Consider the following 12,860-nt stretch of genomic DNA (forward strand, 5'->3'; position numbering starts at 1 on the left):
CAGGGGAGGCTGGAGTTCCAGGACCTGGTAGACGAGGAACAATATAAAACAGCGCAACAAGACTGCGAGATAAGAATATTTACCGATGGGAGCAAGATTGAGGGCCGGGTCGGTGCGGCTCTGTCGGTATGGAACAGAGCGACCGAGACCAAGGCCCTCAAGCTTGCTCTCTCGGCACACTGCACCGTCTACCAGGCGGAACTCCTGGCTCTGAGCAGGGCGGTTGGGATAGCAACGGAACATCCTGCTACCACGATCGGCATCCTCAGCGACTCCAGGGCCGCACTGCAAACAGTCGCAAATCCTAAAGCACCCCACCCCCTAGCGGAAGAATTTAGAAGGAAGCACACTAAGTGTAACCAAAATGGGAAAATAATAAAATTATATTGGATAAAGGCACACGCGGGGTGGGAAGGAAATGAGAGGGCGGACCATCTCGCCAAGGAAGCGGCCCTGAAGTCAAAGAGGAGGTCAGACTACGACTGGTGTCCGGTCTCATTCGCCAAACGTCTGATCCGGGATCGGACGATTGCCGAATGGGATAGGCGGTACCAGTCTGGCGAGACTGCTTCCGTAACGAAACTCTTCTTCCCGAGCGCGGCCGATGCGTACAGGGTCGTCGGCAAAATCACCGCAGACAAATACATCACCCAGCTGTTCACGGGACACGGCGGATTCCGGGCGTATCTGCACCGTTTTCGGTGCCGCGAGAATCCGTCGTGCCCATGTGACCAGCACACACCCGAAACACTATTACACATTATGTCACAATGCCCTCGCTTTGGAAGGAAAAGAGTGGATTTAGAAATAGAATTGGGAATAGAAATAAAATCAGATAACTTCAAGGAAATTATAAAGAATAAAGAGCACAGAGAAAAGTTTTTAAAGTACGCAACAGAAATAATAAACAAGGTATCAAACATAAACAGCGATACGTAAAGCTGTATCTAGGTGTATAGTGGATATACAGTCATAGATAAGCAATAGACATAAGTAATAAAAAGAATAATAGTAATAGTAAGAATTGTAATAGATAAGTAAGAAATAAAATAGGCTAAAATTCTAGTATGTAAACAAAAGTAAAATAGATAACCCTTAGAAATGTAAATCCCTAATTAAGTTCTCCTCTAGGTTTAAGTGTAGTAAATAAGAAAGTTATTTGTCTAATAAAGAAAATGTAAAAAACCTGGAATTTCACATCCGGGCTTAAGTGTGTTTACTTGGCTGTACCCCCTAGCATAAGACCCATAGCTAGACGACGGCCCACCCTGTTGTAAACAGCGGTGGGGAGGTAGGCCAAGTAGGAAAAAAAAAAAAAAAAAAAAAAAAAAAAAAAAAAAAAAACCTAACCTAACCTAACCTAACCTAACCTAACCTAACCTAACCTAACCTAACCTAACCTAACCTAACCTAACCTAACCTAACCTAACCTAACCTAACCTAACCTAACCTAACCTAACCTAACCTAACCTAACCTAACAAAACCTAACCTAACCTAACCTAACCTAACCTAACCTAACCTAACCTAACCTTTTTTTTTTTTTTTTTTTTTTTTTTTTTTTCACGTCAGGAAAATCCATCATGGAGAACCATTCCCTTAGGGAAGAATGGATACTGCCGGACTCCTACCTGCTAAAAACCTGACGACTGTTCCTCCTCGACATAATCGCCGTGGCCATGGGATACGCAAAGCATTCACCAAGACCACCGGCATGGTTCCCATCGAAGGGACCTCCATCTAGGCGTGCAGGGAACAGTCTCTGCACGCCACCTCCAGACCCTAATGCCTCCCCGGTGAGCTTCGGATTGCCCTAACAATCCTCCACCCTAGGGTCAATTTTGGAGTCGATGCACACCTGATTTTACTCAAGTGTCCATCGACTCCCCCCCCCCCCCGCGTGTGGCCCGTGCCGCGGCTCGGGCCTTAGGCGGGCGACACAAATTTGTGACGCCCACTCTATGGTCGGATTTCCGACCCGCCGCGGCACAATACCGACACTTCGGCGATGGCGCGGCGCAGCGCGCGGCCTTATGGCCGGGCTCACTGCAGCGGAAACAAATTCCGCTGCTGTCCTCCGTAGCGGTGCATCGCACTCCCACGTGTCCCGTAAGGAGGCAGCGATAGCACCGCTGAGGACGCGGGTCCAGCGACTGCACCCGCGCCATCACCCACCCTATCCTAAGCCGGCCGGCCTCGGCCAACTTCCTTGCGGCGGCCACAGGGCACCGCACCCACACGGATCCCGTTCCCTGGGTGTTGCGCCGGATCTCCCCGGCTTTCACCGAGGATTCCAGGCAACCCCCCTCTCGCATCACGGCGACGACCACGTCGGCCACCATCACCGAGTCGTCCAGATCTCCAATGCGCAGCTCGGCCGACTTCACTGGCCTGGAGACCCGGACGGTGTCCTCGGGCAGGACCTCCTCGATTTTGGCGGCCAACGCGTCTGCCGCCTCGCCTGTGTGCGTTCCGGGGATCTCCAGGATACGGGACCCGGTTCTCCCTACCTTGAACCTCAGGTCGGTGATACCGAGCTGGGCCAAGGATATCTTGGCTTTCGCTTCGGTGAGCACCGACCTGTAGGTGACGCCCCTCTCCTCAGCTCCCGGCCTCATGGTTAACACCACTGCCGACGAGCGAGGGGGGCGTGCTTTTACCTTCTTCCGCGCGGGTGCCTTCCGCTGCGGAGGTGCCTCTGTTGGGCCGCCGCGTGGCCCCTTCGGCGGGCGCGCATTGGCAGGAGCCGTCTGGCTAGCGCCAGCGCCCTTGCGCTTCCCTCGCCGGACTACCGTCGACCAGCCCTCCCGATTGGCTGAAGTCGACGGTTGTGGGTCTCCACCCCCGATGGGCTCCCCGTTCTGCGGGGCCCTATTGGCCGCTGGGCCGGATGATCCGGCAGCAGGCGAGCTCTTGGCGGCTTTGGGTTGCCGCTTGCGCTTCGCCGAGATCCGTTGCTCCATCTCGGCGAAGCGGCCGTCCATAATCTCGCCTACTCGCCGGATAATCCGGTCTTCGGCTGTCTCCGATAGGGTGAGGGGCGTGGCACCTTCCGGCGCTTCCGCCGCCGTTCCCCCGATGGTAACTGGCGGGAGCTCGATGGCCGTCCTCGCCTCCTCCAAATCGCGCTGCGCCTGCAGCAGAGAGGCCTGAGTCTGAGCGTTGGTCTTCTTCAGCTCCTCAAGAAGCCTTTTGCTCTCCCGGGCCTCCCGCTGCAGCTCCTCCCTTTCTGCCTTGAGTTGGGCAATCTCCTCGGCCAGAATGGCAGAAGAGTGTGCCGTTTTGCGGAGGGCATTTATTTCCCGCTTGTCGGCCTTCGCCTCTTCGATGGCTCCGCTGGACATCAGCTTAGCATGTGCCAAGTCGTTCCTCAGGCGTGCATTCTCTCGGCTGAGGGTAGTCACCTCGACATCAGCCGACCTCTCCTTTAGGATCTCGGACGCCGTCATGATGTTGGCGATGGCGTCCTTGATCTCCTTTATAATAGTGCCCTTCAGGTTGCCGGATACTTTGACCGCGGCAAGAACCTTCCGGGCACTATCCTCGATGGTGGCGCCGAGTTCATCAGCGCGACGGACCTCTGTTACTGGGGCGGAGACGGCTCTGGAGGGCCCAGCGTCAGACGCCGAACCCTCTGTCTCCATTCGGGTGGCACGCTTGCTCTTCCCTTTCCCCAGTTCGGCTTTCGGGCTCGGGACCCGTTTCGCCACCTCTACAACCTCGACGTCGTCGTCGGAGTCCAGGTCTTGCGGCCTCTCGACGACGCGCCTCTTCCGCCGAACACGTTTGGGCGAAGTGCTCACCCTTACGTTGAGGCAGTCCTCAGATGTTACGGACATGGAATTGAGGCAGTCCTCCGACGCAGCCGACAATCCGGACTCCGTGCACTCGGAGTCCATGCCGGCCACGTGGATCTCAAACTCCTCAATCCCTTTCACGGCCTCAACGCACCTCCTAACTTCATCCTCCCACTCCTTCCTCCGGCTGTCCGCGTCCCCCCCAGAGTACTTGGGACGGCCCACCCCCGGCAAACCCGGTGCGGTGGGGGAGGATTCTCCGGCCGCAGAGCGACCGGTACCTCCCTGGGGTATCCTTTTTTTACGTTCAGCCATTCATTTTTGTCCTTTTTACGGGTGTGGTCCCGACCTCCTGCCACGAACGACGAAAAAAAAGAAAACGAAGAAACAAAACCAAAAAGACAGAAAAGACAAACAGACAGACAAAGACAGATAAAAACCAAAGACAAACTAAAAAACCGAAATAAATTAAAACAAAACAATAAAAGAAGTAAAAACCCAAACAAAACAAAGAAGAAGAAACGAACAAAAAGAAGACTAAAACAAGAAGTTGGGCGGGTTCCTAACTCCGGGATCCTCGACTTTTGTCGAGGCATAGGAATCCTAAACCCGCCCAACCTGCCGGGCTACTGGCCGACATAGTAGCCGTATCCCGAAGGAACGACTACTATCCCGCCCGGGGCGTACCAGAACCAAACCATTGCTCGGCCACCGTTCCCCGCGGACGTATCCACGAGGATGGGGAAGCCTCCCAATGGCAGGCCCATACTAGGAGGTTGCCCGACCCACGCCCCAACCTAACCTAACCTAACCTAACCTAACCTAACCTAACCTAAACCTAAACCTAAACCTAAACCTAAACCTAAACCTAAACCTAAACCTAAACCTAAACCTAAACCTAAACCTAAACCTAAACCTAAACCTAAACCTAAACCTAAACCTAAACCTAAACCTAAACCTAAACCTAAACCTAAACCTAAACCTAAACCTAAACCTAAACCTAAACCTAAACCTAAACCTAAACCTAAACCTAAACCTAAACCTAAACCTAAACCTAAACCTAAACCTAAACCTAAACCTAAACCTAAACCTAAACCTAAACCTAAACCTAAACCTAAACCTAAACCTAAACCTAAACCTAAACCTAAACCTAAACCTAAACCTAAACCTAAACCTAAACCTAAACCTAAACCTAAACCTAAACCTAAACCTAAACCTAAACCTAAACCTAAACCTAAACCTAAACCTAAACCTAAACCTAAACCTAAACCTAAACCTAAACCTAAACCTAAACCTAAACCTAAACCTAAACCTAAACCTAAACCTAAACCTAAACCTAAACCTAAACCTAAACCTAAACCTAAACCTAAACCTAAACCTAAACCTAAACCTAAACCTAAACCTAAACCTAAACCTAAACCTAAACCTAAACCTAAACCTAAACCTAAACCTAAACCTAAACCTAAACCTAAACCTAAACCTAAACCTAAACCTAAACCTAAACCTAAACCTAAACCTAAACCTAAACCTAAACCTAAACCTAAACCTAAACCTAAACCTAAACCTAAACCTAAACCTAAACCTAAACCTAAACCTAAACCTAAACCTAAACCTAAACCTAAACCTAAACCTAAACCTAAACCTAAACCTAAACCTAAACCTAAATTCATTTAAAATAATCGTGTATAAACTCTCCGGAATGACGACCTTATGACCTCTCATAATACATTCATTTTCTAACGATAATTGTAATCTACAAAGGTGAAACGGTTTGAGACGTATATCATTCATTTTAGCTGGCCATCCATTTTGTATATATTTTAATACTCGATTCAAAATTGCATCTTTCATAGTCTCTTTTCGCGACTTAGACAGAGTTATTGGTATACTGCCGTGCGTTGTCGCCATTTTGCTTTTTATTCCGCCAATATGTGGGTACCTCGTCGCAATTGTTAGATATGCGTAGTGAAGACAAGTGAAACGTACACGGGTTCGTATCGCACTACTTTATTATAAGACAGCTTGATGGTGGGCGCAGCCACACGGGTGTACCAACATACTAACTACTAACACTAGTACTGAGTAGTCCTCTGTTAGATCTGGATTCATAATAATGTTAGGTTTATTCCAAGTGTTAACATTAGCAATGGTTTAAACCTCGACCATTTGAGTTACAACGTTACATCCGAGTTTTAACAGATTTTTTGTAATAAGACTTATAAGGTTATACAACAAACTACTACAGTCTGTCCTCTTTCGAGCACTTACAACCCGCATATGTCGGTAACACTAGTCTAGACCTGAGGAAGGGGTTTAGTAGGTTTGGCGAGAAAGCGAGACAGATACAGTTATCACTTAACTGTAGTAGGTAGCCGCGACGCGGGTACAGCTGCGGCAGTCGCGTGGCGGCGCTCTCCGTGGCGCGATATGTAACAGTCGGCATGGCGCGTGTTAAAGTGGCCGCACTTGTGATGGTGGCGATGGTAGCGGTGGCGGTGGCGGTGGCCGTGGTGGCGGGAGGCGGGTCTAACGACGAGCGCGTGGTGGTGGCCGGCGCGGTGCGGCTGGGCGCGCTGTTCGCGGTGCACGGGGCTCCGGCGGCGGCCCGCGCGGGCTCCAGCTGCGGCGCGGTCCGCGAGCACTACGGCATCCAGCGCGTGGAGGCGACGCTGCGCGCGCTCGACGCCATCAACGCGGACCCGGCGCTGCTGCCCGGCCTGCGGCTGGGGGCCGAGCTGCGGGACTCGTGCTGGGCGGCGCCCACCGCCCTCCGACAGACCATCGACCTGGTGCGGGACGCCATAGCGGCGCCGCACCCTCGCACCACTGTACCCCCGAGGGACTATGTCCGACCGGCGGGGTGCACCGGTGCACAGGTAGGTCGGGAGCGTAGTACTCGCAGGTACACAATCAGCGCCGCTGTCCGCGCACCTTAGTATTTGGAGCCCTACGTCTCTGTTCTGTGATTAGTACTTAGAATTAGTTGTATTTAAAACTAGCTGTGCTCGCGATTTCGTCTGCTTGGAATTTAATTTTCTAAAAGAAAAGATTTTTTCTAAACTAATTGTAGCCTAAGTAACACCTTATTATAAGCCACCTGCTAATAAAAGTCGCGCCAAAATCGGTCCAGCCGTTTCAGAGATTAGCCGGAACAAACAGACAAAAATTGTAAAAAATGTTATTTTGGTGCATTTATTTTTAATTATTTATTTATTCATATGCATCTAGTAAAAAACGGTTATTCGAGTTCCAAATTAGAGTGTCTGTTTATGATTACAAACACACACACACTCTAATTTGGAGCTTTGGATTTATATGTATGGATATAGTATAGCGGCCTCTGTAGTGTAGTGGTTTATCACATCGCCATACTTTGTGATGGTCGCACGGCGCTAACATTTCGATTCATTAGAACGATTATTTGTATTGGTAATAAATGTAAAAACAAAAAAAAACTTTTTTGTTAGCTCGTACCCATAACGCAAACTGCTTAGCTTGGGACTAAATGGCACTATGCAGATTGTTCCGGGATATTATTATCTAATATATAAAATACTCGTTTCGAAGTGTTTGTAAACTGAATAACAACAAAAAAAATTAAAAAAAAAAACTCCGAAACGGCCGGACTAACTTTTATTAAATGTTATGTGTATACATACTCAGTAGGTATGATGATAACGCGTAAACTAATTTTCATATCCTACAGTGATACAGGTGGTTCACATCTAAACTCTTTTGTTATTTTTAAGACGATTAAAATAAAAAAAAAACCGTTCATCGTTTAAGATTCAGAAATGACGATACATAATTACAATTCAATCAACAGCCTAAAGAATAAGTTTCAGGCATCTAGCTTTGATAATGACGACACTTGAATATAATCTTTCATTTTACTTTCAACCCTCTTAGAATAGAATATAATAGAAAATCCTTTATTCAAGTAAACTTAATTTAAGCACTTTTGAATAGTCAACAATTTTTTTTCCGCCGCTCATTCGCCACTCGTGTTGCTCTTTTAAATAATCCTAGTAAGTTTACATTTACAAGTCGAGACGTGTGAATACAAACTACCAACCAGCACTAATTTATTAGGGTCAAATAATATTAAATCAGTCGTAGTGATAAGAGCAGACGGTCCCTACAAGCAGCGCTCGTTCACGTATAACACTTTTTCACATTAAAAATGTAGCCTATGTCCTTTCTCAGGGTGTCTGTGTACCAAATTTCATTTAAATCGGTTTAGTAGTTTTGACGTCAGCGAGACAGACAGACAGACAGACAGAATTACTTTCGCATTTATAATATTAGTACGGAAGTAAGGATTAGTCGATAAACGTGAGTATGTAGGTTAGTGAGGTTGTGTGGAGGGCGCACGTGTTGTAGTCGGGGCGGGGAACGTGTCGCCACTCGCCCTGAGCACTCTCTGTCAATCACCACACGGGCCCTCCACGCCCGCACCCTACACCACGGACCACGGCTCCTTGACACACTAAACATCCACAACAAGCACACACACGCACAATAATAACATAATAATTTAAACAAACCAACGAGAACTGCAGTACAAAGTATGTATACGGAACGACTGCTTGACTGGCCGTGTACCTGCCTGACCTATATTAAACACAAGTCGAAAAGAATGGGTCGAACATATGCCTAAAACGTCAGTACAAAATTATTATAATCGTGCCTACCAGCTGTAGATACAACAAATATATATATATATATTGTATTAGATGTCTTGCAATCAGTCACATGGACTATAAGTAGATGTGGTGTTCCGTATATAGCAGGTAGAGTGCCGCTCTCAGTAGAGCAGCTCCTCGCTTTTAAAATGTCCGTCCTGTCTGACTATCTTGGTCAAATATATCACGCCTTTTCTTTAATCGACGCAAGTTTTCAGGTATTGTAAGTTGCGCAGCGAATTTATTCGGGTGGCTGTGTAGTCGTGATTTGTATTTGTTGCTGTAGTCATTAATTACATGTTTAACATGGGAATATCAAGTATTTCGTTGATCTCAATAGTTTTTATAAACCATGGTGCATCCGAGAGCTGTTTTAATATATAGTTTTGAACTCGTTGTATTGTCATGACGTTGGAGTCACTGGCAGAGCTCCATAGTTGTATCCCATATGTCCAGATTGGCTTAAACATTGCCTTATAAATGAGAAGTGTGCTGTCGATAGCTACTGAGGTACAACGCATATAGCGTGTAACTGTGTCTCGTGTTAGGAGACGAGTGTAGTAGTGGACAACGTGACTCGGCCGGCCGCGCACACTGCCGGCGTCCACCGCACGCCGATGCTGGGCGTGCTGGGGCCGGGCGCCAGCTCCGCCGCCGTACAAGTACAAAATCTACTGCAATTATTCTCCATACCGCAGGTAGACACTTAACTACTCTGCTTTTATATATACTATATTATCCGTTACATTTAAATTTTTATTTATTTATTCATTTTAGTTAAGAAAGCTTTGACATTCGTTCGTACAACAATGTATATATATATATACTTGTGTAAGTTACTAAACAGTATGTGCTTGTAATACGAGTATGCATATATGTGTACAGATCTCATACTCGGCGACGTCCCGCGAGCTGTCGGACCGCGCCCGTTTCTCGACCTTCTTCCGCGTGGTGCCATCCGACCAGCATCAGGCGCGGCTCATGGTGGCGCTGCTCCGCGCACACAACTGGACCTACGTGCACGCGGTCTATACGGACGGTGCGTGCCACATATACATATAACAACGCGATGGATGCGCCGACTGTGCGTGGACTTGTAATGCGTGTTGGTTGGTGACAGAGAGCTACGGTCAGAGCGGCATGGCGGCGTTCCACGAGGAGGCGGCGCGCGGGGCGGTGTGCGTGGCGCGGGAGGAGCCGCTGCGGGCCGCGCCCGCGCCCCACGAGGTCGACGCCCTGCTGCACAGACTCGCAGCCACCACCACCACGCAGGTACACGCCGCCCGGCCCCGCTCACGCACTACGTTATACGCGACGACACAACAGCCATCGCTTCACTGCAGGTGTGCGTGTGTTGGTGCGAGGGTAGGACGGCAAGAGCCCTCCTCGAGGGGTTGTCCCGGCGCCGGCCCAGGCTGCGACTGCGGCTGGTGGGCAGCGACGGCTGGGCTGACCGCCAGGACGTGGTGAGGGGCGTGGAACATGCCGCCGCCGACGCGCTCACGCTCCGTATCCGTTCCCCATATCTGGTCGATTTTGACGCGTACTACCACAAGCTCTCGCCTCATAACAACATTCGGAACCCTTGGTTCCAGGTACACAAATTCATACCTACCCACCGTAATCACTTTCAAAGCAAATGAGGAACGTTACTCAGTCACATTATCTGTGCAGGAGTTTTGGGAACAAAAATTCAACTGTTCGCTGTCGACGAGCCCCCCAGCTCACGTCCAACGTTGCACAGGTACGAGTATGTTTCTCTTCAGTACTTATGTTGAAGTCCTTGAAGTCGTTATAAGCCGACGCAACAAGCTTCTCTCCGCTGGTCCAATAATTTTATTTTAAGCAGGTAGGGAGTCGTTGGCATTACACGGTTACACTCAAGAGCCCAAGCTGGCGCTGGTGGTGCGCGGGGTGTATGCGCTGGCGCACGCTCTGCACGAGATGCGCGCCGCCGCATGCGGGGCGACGCCGCCGGGGGGCACTGGTGGGCTCTGCGCCGCCATGCTGCCCTTCAATGTGTCGCAGTACAAGAAACACCTGGCGAAGGTCCGCTTCACGGCGCCTGACGGAGGTCTGGTGGCATTCGACGACAATGGCGACCCGCCTCCCAGGTAAATATATTTATTTAATAGCTACTGAGAAGCAGGAAAAAGACAGTGGGCATTATCATTAGTGCCACCCCATACACTAAAAGTATACCATTAATTTTAGTAACTGCAGATTTTACAGTATTCATTAGTTTTTAGAATATGATTTACTTATGAAAATGTGACATTATTATTTCCATAAAATACAAATAAAAGTCGGAAAAAAATCTGTTGTCTGCGAGGAATTGTTAGGAAGGTAAACTAAAAATAAATGAATACAGCTTGAGCGAGTACGACGTGATGAATTTGGTGAGCCACGGGGACGGTGACGGTGACAGCGGCGCGGGGAGGTGGCGGTACGTGCGCGTGGGCAGGTGGCGCCGCGGGAGACTCACACTGCGAGGTGGTCACGCCGCCACGTTCAGGTACCATAGTGATCACAACTCTACATACTACATACATACAATCAATGTGTAGTATATATAGTCTTTGGCATAATTTTTTTTTTTTTTGGTTCTGTTTTTCCCTTTTTAGGGAAAGGCAAAAGGACTCAGCCCATACAGCCATTGTCTTCAGTAATATTTTCGTATATTTTTTTTTTTTTTCTAATACTTGTCTTCAGTAGTTATAAATCTTGAAATGTTGATATAACGTACTCGAAAATGGGTTTGTATGTTTCTGTGTTCTTTAATAAATTCTGGATGGAGCGCGGGATCTCCATTTTATCATATATATTGATCAATTTATCAATAAATATTAATCGCTGGATTGCGAAATGTTGACATTCAAAAAACAAGTGATCTAATGATTGATCTTCGTCGGCAGAACAATAATCACATATAGGAGACGAAACCATTTTCATCCTATGCAAATGCTTTTTATATCTTCCATGTCCAATTCTAAGACGACATAAAATTGAATAAAATTTTCTTTCCACATATTTTCCTTGAACGAACCATGGCGTTTTCAATTCTTGCTGTATTTCTCTGAACCATTTCCCTTTAACTTTTATGGATTCTTCCCACTGTTGTTTCCATTTAGTTTTAATTGTTTTTCTTATTTCAACGATAAAATCTGAAGCTGGGATTAACATGTATTTTTTTTCTTTTCCTTGAATTTGACAGTTTGTGATGAACCTAGCCAGTTCATCAGCTTTTTCGTTGCCAGTGACATCAACGTGAGCTGGAGTCCAGATAAGATTAATATCCACATTAAGCCGTTTTTTAAAATCATATATTTTCCTTTGAATATTTTGTATAACGAAAGATGTTTTACTAGAAGAAACATTCGCAAGGGCCAACAAGACACTCATGCTGTCCGTTAATATGACCCATTTATCATTATTGTTCGTTTCACCAATATAGTCTAGCGCTGAGATAATAGCGTAAGCTTCAGCAGTAAATATGCTCGATTTATTCGATATTTTTGTACCGAATGATATTTTTTCCTTGGCATCATAAACAGCAATAGCCGTGCAGTCTTTATTTTTAGCACCATCCGTATACATATGCCTATAATTGTTCCATTGAGATATGTAATCATAGACATCATATTTATTATGTAAATTCTTATTTATAAAAATGGGGGTTTTAAAAAAATTACAATCATATGAATTGCTATTGTGAACTAATTTCTGATTAATAAATATGTTGGAGTTATGTAGACTTTTAATAATTTCAGTTATATTATTAGAGAGGAAATTATTAGGAGAGGATGGATTTTTTAATTTATGTAATAATTGGTTATCATGAACAGAATAAAGTTTCAGTAAAAACATAAGTTTTAGCAATTCAAAACGTAACGGCAATGGGGGCATATTACATTCAACTTGCAACGAATTTATTGGTGATGTGCTCATGGCTCCCAAAATTAATCTTAAATTTATATTTTGGAGTTTTTCTAATTTATCAACATATTTTTCTTTGTTACAAAAACAGAAGAACGCATATTCAAAATGCGTTCGAACCAGCGACTTGTAAAGAATTAACAGAATTTTAGGGTCTGCTCCCCAAGTAGTGCCGACCAAAGATCTGAGAATATTAGTGGACATCATGGCTCTATCTGATACACAATCGACATATTTTTTAAAACTTAAATTATTTTGAAATATTACACCTAAAAATTTTGCTTCTGGCTCTACTGGAATAATAGCGCTCATATATTTCACCTGACTAGATGAGTCTATATTTAAATTGTTATTACTAAACACTACCATTTTGCTTTTAGAAGGACTGATTTCCAAATTTACATAAGAAAAATATACTGAAAGATTACTAAGAGCAATATTGAT

At 46.4% G+C, this 12,860-nt stretch overlaps 2 protein-coding genes across 2 annotated transcripts; one reads left to right on the forward strand and one right to left on the reverse strand.

The window, feature by feature from the left end:
* Positions 1-1,155: 1,155 nt before the first annotated feature.
* Positions 1,156-4,110, reverse strand: LOC131841332 (uncharacterized). Its single transcript, XM_059189656.1, has 2 exons — positions 1,994-4,110; positions 1,156-1,186 (listed from the first exon to the last, which is right to left on the reverse strand). The coding sequence occupies exons 1-2, from the start codon at positions 4,108-4,110 to the stop codon at positions 1,156-1,158; spliced, it is 2,148 nt and encodes a 715-aa protein (XP_059045639.1).
* A 2,156-nt stretch (positions 4,111-6,266) lies between these two features.
* On the forward strand, positions 6,267-10,598 carry LOC131841333 (metabotropic glutamate receptor 5-like). Its single transcript, XM_059189657.1, has 7 exons — positions 6,267-6,623; positions 9,029-9,178; positions 9,366-9,519; positions 9,601-9,752; positions 9,824-10,075; positions 10,155-10,224; positions 10,330-10,598. The coding sequence occupies exons 1-7, from the start codon at positions 6,267-6,269 to the stop codon at positions 10,596-10,598; spliced, it is 1,404 nt and encodes a 467-aa protein (XP_059045640.1).
* The last annotated feature ends 2,262 nt before the right edge of the window (positions 10,599-12,860 follow it).

The sequence above is a fragment of the Achroia grisella genome, unplaced genomic scaffold (assembly GCF_030625045.1).
Source record: "Achroia grisella isolate CSIRO2021 unplaced genomic scaffold, CSIRO_AGI_Agris_v1 utg1581, whole genome shotgun sequence".
NCBI classification, from domain to species: domain Eukaryota; kingdom Metazoa; phylum Arthropoda; class Insecta; order Lepidoptera; family Pyralidae; genus Achroia; species Achroia grisella.

Bases quoted from the DNA above. Each gene is read 5' to 3' on its own strand.
- LOC131841332 (XM_059189656.1), bottom strand. From the start codon at position 4,110: ATGGCTGAACGTAAAAAAAGGATACCCCAGGGAGGTACCGGTCGCTCT. The intron at 1,187-1,993 runs GTATTGTGCCGC...GTGAAATTCCAG, and splicing joins GCGCCATCGCCGAAGTGTCG to GTTTTTTACATTTTCTTTAT.
- LOC131841333 (XM_059189657.1), top strand. From the start codon at position 6,267: ATGGTGGCGATGGTAGCGGTGGCGGTGGCGGTGGCCGTGGTGGCGGGA. The intron at 9,520-9,600 runs GTGCGTGCCACA...GGTTGGTGACAG, and splicing joins GCACGCGGTCTATACGGACG to AGAGCTACGGTCAGAGCGGC. The intron at 10,225-10,329 runs GTACGAGTATGT...TATTTTAAGCAG, and splicing joins TCACGTCCAACGTTGCACAG to GTAGGGAGTCGTTGGCATTA.